General features: G+C 34.2%; 1 protein-coding gene across 1 annotated transcript; it reads left to right on the forward strand.

Moving 5' to 3' along the window:
• The first annotated feature begins 922 nt into the window (after positions 1-922).
• batf (basic leucine zipper transcription factor, ATF-like) lies at positions 923-12073 on the forward strand. Its single transcript, XM_055186948.2, has 3 exons — positions 923-1276; positions 3760-3864; positions 11143-12073. The coding sequence occupies exons 1-3, from the start codon at positions 1211-1213 to the stop codon at positions 11344-11346; spliced, it is 375 nt and encodes a 124-aa protein (XP_055042923.1). The 5' UTR covers positions 923-1210; the 3' UTR covers positions 11347-12073.
• The last annotated feature ends 1577 nt before the right edge of the window (positions 12074-13650 follow it).

Here is a 13650-nt window from a genome sequence, read left to right on the forward strand (position 1 = left end):
GGTTTGGTGCTGATATGCTGACCAAATTTATGCACCATGTTTGAAACCACTGTACTAGTTGCTCATTTAATTTTTGTGCATTTGGCAAATGCTTTTACCCAAAGTGCATTTATTTTTCTCACTGGGGATTGAACCCCATGACATTTGCGCTGTTAAAACAATGCCTTACCACAAATGCCACTTGTTTTTGGATATTTTGTTACCTAATGCACTTGACATTTGTGACTCTGCCTGTGAAACCCCAGCTAAAGTCTTTTTTTTTGTGACTTAGCCTACTGTTTTCTATATAATATCACTATAAAAAATATTTTTTGTCAAATCAACATATATTTTTATGTAACTTTAACTTAACAAATTAAGTGAAACAGTTTCCACTTGTTTTTTATAAGTTATGACAACTTATCACAGGTGAAAATAGTAGGTTGAATTGACTTGCAAAACCAAGTTGTTTTAACTATATGCTGCAATTTTTACAGTGTTGGATCAACTTTTAAAATTAAGTTAAACTAAAAGTGAATTTTTAAGTAAAAAAAAACGTACATTTTGTAAGTGTTGTAATTTTTCAAGTTGATCCAACTTTTCAATTTTTACAGTGTACATGTTGTTAAATAAATATAACCTTGATATCTTTAATATTGACTTAGATCATGTCAAAGATTGAAATACAACCTCATCTCATCATTAGATTATGAGACTCCACCCTGGATTTCAAAGTTAAGCTGACATTTATGCATTTTAAGGCATTAAATGTCTCCAAATACTCTTTTGGCCCACTGTACTATTTGAAGAAATCGTAAAGTGATGCTCCGGCCTCGTCTCTGTCTGGTTTCTTAAGGTTTATCAGCTCTGCTGTGAATAAGAAGCTTTATGCAAAGTTTCCAGGAACCACGTGACTTCCAGTCTAGTGCTGTAGAGGTTTTCTATCTAAGACCACATCACACGTTGCTAATTAGGCAGTGTGAGCGAGCGAGCGAGAGCGAGAGAGAGAAAGAGAGTGAAGCAGAGCGAGAAAGAGTGTAGTCTCTACACATTCGTCAGTGGACCGTGATCACTTCACATCTCTCCTCTGAGCACATGTACTCTCACTCGCCCTGAGACACACACAGAGAGAGAGAGAGAGGGAGAGAGGGAGAGACAGACAGATTGACAGAGACGTAGCCAGAAGACAGACGCTGAAGGAGGTCAAAGGTTTCAAGGGGACTGAAGTGGCATGGCTCAGGGTTCTGACAATAACGACACCAGTTACACCAAATCTCCTTCACCAGGCAATAAACAGGTAAGAGAAAAACTACCAGCACTGATAAACAACACCTGTAGATGCTCGGTCTTCACACACACTTGAACAAAAATTAATTAAAAATCAATGATGAAGAGGGAATTTTTTTGCACATGATGCACCGTGCACATAATCTGACCCGAACTTACAAAACTTTTGCATTTTACATTATAATCTAAACCAACTTGAATGTATTTCTATAAAACTCACTATGCAAGTGTGGGCTATGTGTTTGTGCAAGCGTGTATGCGCTATGTATGTGTGTGAAAGTGTATGATTCACGTGTGCTGTTGATTATAAAACTTTGAATCAGAACCCCAGACTGAATCATGCTGATTAGAAACCTATATTGGTTTATAGAGATGAAAATGTGAGAAATATCTTCCATCTCCTGTCGCGTTGTGTAAGCGAGAAGGAGTTTGACAGAACGTTAGCGGTTGTGAAAGTGTCGTTACGATGGCACGAGGCCATGCAGGCGAGATGAAGGTGATGTGCAAAGCTCTCCACATCCTCTCAAACCTCACCGGACTCGACACTTTTATTATCGAGGGGACAACGCTGTAAATTCACTTCTTCTGTTTAAGATACGATGGATGTGATGAGTTTATGCATGTAAATATCAAGTTGCATTTATTTTAAAGGATAAACCACGAGCAGAATGTTTAAGATAAAGTTTGAATGATGAAACAGTAGATTTAGGATGACTGTACATCGTTGAGATGAAGTATTGTGGTTGTCGAATGATAGTGGACTCCTGTGCGAGGAAATGACTTCATACATCCACTAAAAATCATACTGACACCAATCGATTGTAAAATCTTTGGCCTTTGCCACAGCGATGAGGAGATCTGATCTATCAAACAAACATGTTTTATGAAATGAGACTTTTTTTAGATTGAAACAGAGAAGTGCTGATACAGACTAAATTTAGTATGAATTCATATGTAGGCCTAAATCAGCTACATAATGTAAAGATCACTCTGTGAAAATATAACCTTGATATCTTTGTTATTGACTAAGTAAGATCACGTCAAAGATATCAAACATATGCTCTTAATCTCAATAATTACTTTACTTAAGTCTGGATTTCATCAGTCTGAATCATGAATATTTATGTATGCACACGTTCTCACTCTCGGTTCTGTAGGGTCTGTTGTTGTGGAGAATTTGTCATATGGAAAAAGTCTTTTTTGTGGGTTCAGTAAAGAGCGTCATTACATGTCAGCTGGGGCTGCTGGGCTCGTGGGAAAAAATTGCCCTCCATCTTTGAATATATCTCACCTTTATCTTGTACCACATGTGATAAACATGCACTCATGGTACATTTCAACAAAGGTTGCTCTTAAGACTACAACGAAGTCTACAGGGGAAAACTATGTAATCTTATGTGTTTATTACATGTTTAAAATCAGGCAATTCCGTGCAAATGGCAACCCAACGTTTTTAAAACTAAAATCTGGGATGTCAATATTTGGTGGTTAAATAACCTTTGCAAAGTCTCTGTTTAAGTAGGTGTATATTTCAGAATTGTCACCTCCATAACGTTGCTTCTTCGTCATAAAATACACAAATTGAAATAAATTAAATATAATTTGTATTTTTAGAGCCATCCCTCCTTCATTTGTTGGGTATTGATTCTGATTCATGCATTTTAATTCACATAATTCCTACAAAGTATGTTGTCTCCCAAAAACTTGTCCATCACATCCATAACGCATTTATGTTTCCCCCATCTAAAATAGAAAACTTGTAATAGACTGACATTTTTCTAATGTCTGGACTTTATCATTAGGGGTTTAGGAATTTATAAACAGATTGTTCGATATATTGACTTATAAGTCATGTTTTGACTGCAAATGTCACATCCATAATCCTGGAGTTGCTCAATTCTATTCCAGTCAAGATCAAATCCAAATTGATCTCATTTACTTTCTTAAAACACATTCCTGATGTTATGACTTTATGAAAACATTATAACTTGCTTGGTCTCTAAAATGACTTTGCAGGTGAGGCCAGAGAACGTAGGCAGGGAACATATAACAAATACTTTGGCATTGTTGACTTAAAACACTTAATTTAAAGCAACACTAAAGAGTTTTTTTACCTTAAAATAACGTTTCCAAAAAAGTTTCAGTCATTCATCCACTCGAAACAGGGTGAACGGCACTTTCACATTCGCTTTGCAGCCCTCTATCGGCCAAAACCGCACTAAATAACTTTCTTTCGAGTGAAACTACAAAAACTTGCTTTATGGCAGACCTACAATCCAATCAGAGCCAGCTTTGCTGCAGTAGGCTACATTAATTACGACAGTGGTAATGGACAATTCTGCTTCCAACCTGTAGGTGGAGCAAAGAGCAAAAACTCTTTAGTGTTGCTTTAATATAGGTAAAGCAATAACTATGAATTGCAAATATAATGCAAATATCATATTGCTAATCAAGTTTTTCCTGTTTACATCATGAACTCGTGCTGGTTTTCAGGGTTCTACGGACGACGTCAGAAAAGTGATGAGGAGAGAAAAGAACCGGATTGCGGCGCAAAAGAGCCGAATGAGACAGACTCAGAAAGCAGACAGTCTGCATCTGGTAAGAGTTCAAGCATCATCCATCCTGACTATATGTTTCATACACTTCGTTTAAAAATAAAGGTGCGTTAAAGATTCTTTATAGCGATGCCATAAAAGAACCAAGTTTCTTAGAAGTACCGTTTGAAACAAAAAGGTTCTTCAGATGTTCTTCATTTGGGCAAAAATGGTTCTTCTATGACATGGTGAAGCACCTTTATTAGTATACAATCTGAAGTTGAACAAAAGTCGTAAGAATCAGAATTCGTAAGTGGGTTTTTTTTGGCTAATTCGTATGCATTCATACTAAGTGAATCGTACAAAACATATGATTATCATAAAAACAAAAATCAAACCAGCCCCTAACCCCAACGTCACAGGGGGAAAGATTAATACATTAAGAATAAATACAGATTAGCCACCTCGCAAAATATGTACGAATTGCCGTGAGATTGCGTTGAGAATTCAAAACAAATACAATCGCATCCTGTTTTCAGCATCGACCTTATCACTATCAAAAGTTGCCATAAAAACAGAAAATAAGATGTAATATAAGTCCTAAGTGGGCATAGAATGTGTCTGTGAAGTTTCAGCTCAAAATACCCCACAGATCATTTATTATAGCATGTCCAAAATGCCCCTGTTTGGGTGGAAGCAAAAAAAAGCGCTGTTTTAATGTCTGTACCTTTAAATGCAAATGAGCTATTGCTTTCGGTTAAAAATAGATCTGATTCCTGTAAATACAGTCTGAGACAATAGCATCTTTAACTGAATTAGTTCTACAACGTGCTAACAAACACATTTTGGGTAAAATTTCCAGTGAGTCAGTGGCTGTAGGCGGGGCTTTATCAGTGTGACATCACATTAACAAGAGAATCAAAACAGCATGTCTAATGAGACTGCTCTGGATTAAAAAAAGTAGGTTGAATGGTTGTTTATGTCCAAAGCATTTAAGCTAGCCGCAAGCATATGTTTTCAATTGTTTCCAATGGAAGCACTGCGCTTTTAAAAAAGCCAGCAACTGTGAGTGAAAAGCTCAGCTCGTCAATGTCAGTTCTAAATCGGCCGTCCAATCACAGTAAAGGAGAGGCGGGATAAACATCACAACAACCAACCGGCGCATCATTTAACAAAGCCGAAGCAACCAAAGCGCTCAGCTGAAAAAAAGCTGGCGTTTTTAGCCGTATTTAAAAGCTTTGGTGTGCACGGCCCCTAATAAAGTCACTTTGACAATCAAGCAAAAAAGTGACATAAAATATTAGAATAAAATGAAAACAAACAAACAAAGCGTACCAGAGGAAAGCATGTAACATGTAGTTTGTCCAGCTGTGTTTCAGGCTTGATGCTGATCTGCTGTGACTGTATTTACATGAAGCCGCACTGACCATGTGGTGATGCGTCATGGCTTCTGTCGTGTTTCACACTTGTCGTGGCTCTGGTCTTGTTTGCTTCAGATTCTGGCATTAATTACATGGCGTGGGTGAAACGCTCGGATGAATCCTAGTAAAAACTCTCTCTGTGTTTTGTGAAGAACCACGAAGAACGAACAACAATCCTCGTTTCTCGTGACTTGTTCTGTGTACGGCTGCCTAAATGCACTCTCTGAAATCATGCTTGGGTGAAATTTAAACATTTTCCAGGTTCGTTTAAATCGACGGTTGGGTTTGAAACAACCCAGTGCATGAGGTGTAGACATCGTCCTTCCTTAGCATGAGCAGACGTCTGTCTAACAGTCATCAAACCGCTTGGATTAAATTTGGCCCTCACTCAAACGCTCTACCACTTTCATTGATGATCTGTGTTTGTGTGTGTGTGTTATATGGGTGTTTCCTATGGTATTACTCATATGCTTTCATTCCACTGAAGGACCCGACACACAATGTAGTGCATACAAGACACTTATTCTTATCTTCAGTCTTAAAAATAAAGGTGCTAAACGATACCAAAGAAGAACCATTTATCCCTTCAAAGGACCTTTCTGGGAAACATTCAGCCAAAAATGGTTCTTCTCATAAGGCACCTTTTAATATTTTAGTGCATGAGAGTGATCAAACTGTGCATCGTGAACCTACTGAATAGTTTCTGGTTACTACTTAGCTTGAGAAACTTGATTCGCAGAAAACTATTTACTTTTAAAACCAACTGCTTACAGTCATGTTCTGACAGGAAGAGAGAGGTTTGATTAGTTTGTTGACCTGCTGTCCCTCTTTACATTTCCCCACAACAGTTCTGAGTATCTTTATCTGATAATACACGCACATATACACGCACTGACCTCATCTGACTTCCCCTGAATTCAACAGGTTAAACGCAAAGTGGGAGACGCTCCCCCGACTGCCACTTACCAGGAACCGCATATCTTTAAATTTTTGTGGTTGTACAGCTTTTGAGAAAATTACATATAGGTCGCACGTCAGTAGATCTGAAAAGGTTATTAGCGTTTGTATAGATCAGGTTCTCAGGCCCGATAGAGTGATAGTTTAACAGTATTTTTTTGACCTCCTTTATCCCAAACCCATCTTGGGTCAATGTTTTGTAATCTTTCTGGAATTACGCTGTGCTTTAATTTCATCAAAACTAATTACATTATATTATATTTATGCAATTTACAAGCTATACATTTAGCCACTGTGTGTTCCCTGGGTTCGAACCCATGACCTTTTCTGATACTGAGCACACGACCACTGAGCTATACAATAAGTTAATAAGTGCATGAATTAGTCGATCTATTAAATGTTGGTGCGTTTGTCAACTAAAGATGTTTCATTCGTGTACATCAGCCGGTCGACTCGCAAAACTTGGATCACCGCTGTGTCCGAACCTCTGCAACACTAAGATCATGGGTTCAATTCCCAAGATAAATACAAACACATAAATTCAAAATGAAGACATTGCATCTCTGCTTTAAATGTATTGTGTATGAAAGAGTTAATAAGAAAGAAGCAAACAGAAACAGAGCAAAAGGTCATGGGTTTGAATCCAACAAATGTGTAGCTTGTAATGCGCTGTAAGTTGCTTAAAAAAGCGTCTGCCGTATGCATAAATGTAAATATTTGTATATTTGCGTTGTGGTTTGTTAAACACCGGCCAAATAACGACACCAGTGTTGTATACTTAAAAATGCTCAGGAGTAAGTCAAGAGGGAGTCTACAGGCTCTGTGTGTGTCTTCTCTGGTCTACGTTTAGTGTAATACGCGGTTTTGCTCTTCACGGCTATGCTTGATAAACAGGAAGCTGAAATTTCCCTGCGTATGACACGTTTCCTGTAGTGTCTTCTCATGCTGTGTTTTTTGCTGGAGGCCTGCCTGAGAAACGTGGGCCGTCTATTGGAGTGTTCAGCTGTCATTTCTGGTAAGGTGTCGCTATGGGCCCGTGGGCAGATAAGTTGAATGACGTTTGTCTGATGGGTTTTACCCCAGAGTGACTGGAAGGCAGTGGTGCATCTAGCAGAGGAGAAGCTCACAGATCGGTGACGTCTGCGCGAGCGGGAACTATCATGTAAATAAATAGAGAGTAAAAACAACGTTGTGGTGCAAACTATTTTATAGAGATATAAATATGCGTGTACACTATTGTTTAAAGGTTTAGGGTCAGTTCATGATCTAGCAATGATCAATACTTCTACAGCATTTATCAATCTTACTTCATGTTAATTTCAGCATTTACTAATATTTTTTTATTATTAGTTAATGCACAATGAACTAACATGAAAAATTGCATTGACATTAACTAACATTAACAAGGATTAATAAATCCATTCTTAGATCATTCCAGCAAATGCATTTAATAATGTTAACAAATACACATTATTGTAAAGAATGATCTTTTTTTCACATTTTAGTGTAATAGTAAACCTATCACAACTATGGAATAACATGAGAATTTAAAAAAAATTTAAGCAAGTTAAAACTATTATAGTACCAAGAAGGATTAGGGCCAAACTAAAATAAAATAATAAAAACATCTTGAGATTAAAGTCATTATAATGCAAGATTTAACTACTAGTTTTTCGAGAAAAAAGTCAAAATAAATAGAATTACAGAAATAAATCAATATAATGAAAATAAAGTCATAATATTTCAAGAATAAAGTCAATATAACGAGAATAAAGTCATAATGTTTCGAAAATAAAGTCAATACAATGAGAATAAAGGTGTAATATTTCAAGAATAAAGTCAATACAACGAGAATAAAGTTGTAATATTTCAAGAATAAAGTCAATATTACGGGAATAAAGTCGTAATGTTTCGAGAATAACGTCAATATAACGAGAATAAAGTCGTAATGTTTCTAGAATAAAGTCAATACAACAAGAATAAAGTTGTAATATTTTGAGAAGAAAGTCAATATAATGAGAATAAAATCATAATGTTTCGAAAATAATGTCAATACAACGAGAATAAAGTTATAATATTTTGAGAATAAAGTCAATATAACGAGAATAAAGACATGTTTGTTTTAAGAATAAAGTCAATATAACGAGAATAAAGTCGTAATGTTTCAAGAATAAAGTTAATATAACGAGAAAAAAGTCGTAATGTTATGAGGATAAAGTCGTAATTTTTAGAGAATAAAGTCAATACAACGAGAATAAAGTTGTAATGTTTCAAGAATAAAGTCAATATACGAGAAAAAAACTGTAATGTTTCAAGGATAAAGTCATAATGCTTTGTGAATAAAGTCAATATAACGAGAATAAAGTCGTAATGTTTCTAGAATAAAGTCAATATAACGAGAATAAAGTCGTAATGTTTCTAGAATAAAGTCAATATAACGAGAATAAAGTCGTAATGTTTCTAGAATAAAGTAAATATAACGAGAATAAAGTCGTAATGTTTCTAGAATAAAGTCAATATAACGAGAATAAAGTCGTAATGTTTCTAGAATAAAGTCAATATAACGAGAATAAAGTCGTAATGTTTCGAGAATAAAGTCAATATAACGAGAATAAAGTTGTAATGTTTTAAGAATAAAGTCAATATAACGAGAATAAAGTCGTAATGTTTCTAGAATAAAGTCAATATAACGAGAATAAAGTCGTAATGTTTCTAGAATAAAGTCAATATAACGAGAATAAAGTCGTAATGTTTCTAGAATAAAGTCAATATAACGAGAATAAAGTCGTAATGTTTCTAGAATAAAGTCAATATAACGAGAATAAAGTCGTAATGTTTCTAGAATAAAGTCAATATAACGAGAATAAAGTCGTAATGTTTCTAGAATAAAGTCAATATAATGAGAATAAAGTCGTAATGTTTCGAGAATAAAGTCAATATAACGAGAATAAAGTTGTAATGTTTTAAGAATAAAGTCAATATAACGAGAATAAAGTCGTAATGTTTCTAGAATAAAGTCAATATAACGAGAATAAAGTCGTAATGTTTCTAGAATAAAGTCAATATAATGAGAATAAAGTCGTAATGTTTCGAGAATAAAGTCAATATAACGAGAATAAAGTTGTAATGTTTTAAGAATAAAGTCAATATAACGAGAATAAAGTCGTAATGTTTCTAGAATAAAGTCAATATAACGAGAATAAAGTCGTAATGTTTCTAGAATAAAGTCAATATAACGAGAATAAAGTCGTAATGTTTCTAGAATAAAGTCAATATAACGAGAATAAAGTCATAATGTTTCTAGAATAAAGTCAATATAACGAGAATAAAGTCGTAATGTTTTAAGAATAAAGTCAATATAATGAGAATAAAGTCGTAATGTTTCTAGAATAAAGTCAATACAACGATAATAAAGTTGTAATGTTTCAAGAATAAAGTCAATATAACAAGAATAAAGTCGTAATGTTTCTAGAATAAAGTCAGTACAACAAGAATAAAGTTGTAATGTTTCAAGAATAAAGTCAATATAACGAGAATAAAGTCGTAATGTTTCTAGAATAAAGTCAATACAACGAGAATAAAGTTGTAATGTTTCAAGAATAAAGTCAATATAACGAGAATAAAGGTGTAATGTTTCTAGAATAAAGTCAGTACAACAAGAATACAGTTGTAATGTTTCAAGAATAAAGTCAATATAACGAGAATAAAGTCATAATGTTTCTAGAATAAAGTCAATATAACGAGAATAAAGTCGTAATGTTTCTAGAATAAAGTCAGTACAACAAGAATAAAGTTGTAATGTTTTAAGAATAAAGTCAATATATAACGAGAATAAAGTCGTAATGTTTCCTGAATAAAGTCAATATAACGAGATTAAAGTCGTAATGTTTCGAGAATAAAGTCAATATAATGAGAATAAAGTTGCAATATGTAGAGAATAAAGTCAATATAAAGAGAATAAAGTCATAATATTTCAAGAATAAAGTTAATATAATGAGAATAAAGTTGCAATATTTAGAGAATAAAGTCAATATAAAGAGAATAAAGTTGCAATATGTAGAGAATAAAGTCAATATAAAGAGAATAAAGTTGCAATATGTAGAGAATAAAGTCAATATAAAGAGAATAAAGTCATAATATTTCAAGAATAAAGTTAATATAATGAGAATAAAGTTGCAATATTTAGAGAATAAAGTCAATATAAAGAGAATAAAGTTGCAATATGTAGAGAATAAAGTCAATATAAAGAGAATAAAGTTGCAATATGTAGAGAATAAAGTCAATATAAAGAGAATAAAGCCATAATATTTCAAGAATAAAGTCAAAATAACGTGTATAAAGTAGTAATATTTCGAGAATAAAGTCAATATGTTATTAAAATATTGTTATATTACTTTAATCTTGTTTTGCAACGAGTTAAATCTCGTTATTTTGACCTTTTTCAGAAACCTCATGACTTTATTCTCGTTATATTGCCTTTACTATCTAAATATTACGACTTTATTCCGTTATTTTTACTTTATTCTAGAAATATTTTATTCACGTTATATTGACTTTATTCTCTAAATATTAAGACTTTGTTCTCGAAATATAGCCTACTTGTTAAATCTCGCATTATAATGATTTTAATCTCGAGATGTTTTATTTTAGCTTGGCTCTAAACCTCACTGGTACATCTATTATGGGTTATTAAGATGATAAATATTCCAGTCACGTGACTCTAAACTTTTGAACGGTAACATTAAATAGTGTACATATTAATTTATATCTCTGCTAGGCTAAATATGCAGCCATAGACATTTATTTAAATATGTGTCAGTCAGGGAACGACGGGCTCCCCCAGATTCCCCAGCAAGTTTCTTTTGAGATCTTGTCAATCTAAGCTAAATTTTTTACCTCACTCAGGAGTTTCACTTCGTGAGCGCGCCCTTTGTAATGTTTTTGCGGTTTTGTTTGTGTTGCAGGAAAGTGAAAATTTGGAGAAAGAAAACGCGGCACTCAGGAAGGAAGTGAAGAGACTCACAGAAGAAGCAAAATATCTGTCCACCGTCCTCAGCAACCACGAGCCGCTGTGCACGGGCCTGAGCGGCGCGTCCCCGGAGATGCTGTACGGCGCGCATCACGGCGCGTTCCACCAGCACATCAGCGTGCCGCACTACCCTCTCTGACCGACAGAGGCCGCCAGAGCTGCGCCCTCGATCCGCCTATGAACGGCAGTCAATGAACTTTGGTTTAGTCATTGCAGTGATCTAAAAATCGACTACTTGGTAATGACTATGAGAGAAAATAATAATGTTATGATTTTGGTGACAATGATATCTAAATGTCATTTTTTTCTATCATTTTAATAGGCCCTTGTCCTTGAACAAAACTAATGCAATCTTTTAAATGTTTAAATAACATGTGGGTAAAATGCAAACATGTTTTTATTTGTAGTGCGCAACGTTGCAGAGGGTGCATAATAATGACACAATGAATGTTTTCAATTTAAATTCCTTTAGATGCCAGTCGACTTATTCATATGATCAATTATTTTAATCTATTTCTGTGAAATGTTTATGAAATGACTGGATTAGATTCTAAGAAAATGATGTTGAGTATCCTATTCACAAATACTGTGTGCGAATGTTTTTCTATAAGACTCATTTAAGAGATCAAACATTCTGAATGTACTTTATACTCACAATTATAATAGATTGTTTTCAATCCAGAGGTGCAAAGAACTGCTGTGTTATATCTCAAATGTGGAGGAGAGAAAAGATTTGTATTGGTGATCGTCTAAGATCACATGTGAACAACTAAATAAAATATGTACAAAATACAATACCCATTTCTTATGCTGAATGGACTGTGCATGTGGGTTATAGGTTATGTATATCTGTGTGTGTGTGCATGATGATATTTACTTTCATAATGTACAGTTTTGTTTTCTTAATAAATGCATAATCTGTTTAGCATTTTCCAAGTTACTAAATCTCATCAGTTGCAGTTTTTCTCAATTGCTTTGGAGTTGTTCTCGAACCATTTTTAAAATGTGCAAAATAATTTCTCAGAACAATTAGTACAATCTGCACGACATCATGGATTTCCTGCAAAAGCCTGTTTTTTAAGCGTGTAAGGTTTACATTTCAAGGACTAAAGATGTGTTGTCATATTAAGTTTTCCATTCTATAATATGCTTTCATGTTTTACATTTAAAGCTAATTCTTAATCACAGTACTGCTGTTCATCCCTGTGTGCTTTCCAGTGTTTCATTTATTACATTTAGGTTTTTGAAAGTTAATGTCCACATAGTTATATGTACACATGGGGGCAGCAAACTCATATGATTATGTTTATGCTGGGAGTTCATACATAATCTTTACAGTTTTTCTCAGTCGCTTTGGAGCATTTCTCGAATCATTTTTTAAATTTGCTAAGTAATGCCCGTATTTCTCAAATAAACAAACTGCACAACATCATGGATGACTTGGGAAAAGAACTTGTTTAAAATCCTTAGTAAATCTCTCAAAGTACATTTTTACATCAGTTAACATATCAATGTAAGTTCTTATGTCATTGTTCATGAGCAAGACAGCCAAAATGTTTAGCCATGTTGTCAATATAACAATTGTGTACACAATTATATGTGTCAGTATTTTCTGATGTAATCTCTGGACAAATTCACATTTCACCTTCTTTTATGTAAACAAATAACACACATTGTGATTTTGAAAAAAATAATCATATTCTACAGTACAAATAAAAAAAATACAAAATTAGAAAGGCTCACACTGTAGTGTACACTGAAAAACTCAAAATTTCAAGATTCACTTTACAACAATTAATCCATTTAGTTCACATTTACAAAAGGCAAAAAAACTATGAAAAAACATGCTAACAGTGAAGATTATATCAGTGGTTCTCAAACTTTTTCAGCATGCGGCCCACCGTGTGTACGGCACATTCCATCGCGGCCCCCTAAAGAAAATTTATGACAAAACCAGTTCTAAAACTTAAAATTTTAATTAAACAAAACATTTTAAATTATACAAAGTAGTGATGTTGGTTAGTAGTCTTATTTTTTAGGTGTAACTACACAGAATTCATGATAAATTAATGTATTTTATAAAATGTCATAAAACTGGGGCCCCCCAGGCACCATCTCGCGGCCCCCAGTTTGAGAACCACTGGATTATATGACACCAAGGTCAACAATTTTGCATGCACAATGAATAAATTCCTGAATATTTTGAGGTGTAATAATATTCAACAGAAACCAGTATACACTCACCTAAAGGATTATTAGGAACACCTGTTCAATTTCTCATTAATGCAATTATCTAATCAACCATTCACATGGCAGTTGCATCAATGCATTTAGGGTTGTGCTCCTGGTCAAGACAATCTCCTGAACTCCAAACTGAATGTCAGAATGCAAAAGAAAGGTGATTTAAGCAATTTTGAGCGTGGCATGGTTGTTGGTGCCAGAC

The sequence above is a fragment of the Misgurnus anguillicaudatus genome, chromosome 18 (genome assembly GCF_027580225.2).
Source record: "Misgurnus anguillicaudatus chromosome 18, ASM2758022v2, whole genome shotgun sequence".
NCBI classification, from domain to species: Eukaryota; Metazoa; Chordata; class Actinopteri; order Cypriniformes; family Cobitidae; genus Misgurnus; species Misgurnus anguillicaudatus.

Bases quoted from the DNA above. Each gene is read 5' to 3' on its own strand.
- batf (XM_055186948.2), top strand. From the start codon at position 1,211: ATGGCTCAGGGTTCTGACAATAACGACACCAGTTACACCAAATCTCCT. The intron at 1,277-3,759 runs GTAAGAGAAAAA...GCTGGTTTTCAG, and splicing joins CTTCACCAGGCAATAAACAG to GGTTCTACGGACGACGTCAG. The intron at 3,865-11,142 runs GTAAGAGTTCAA...TTTGTGTTGCAG, and splicing joins AAGCAGACAGTCTGCATCTG to GAAAGTGAAAATTTGGAGAA.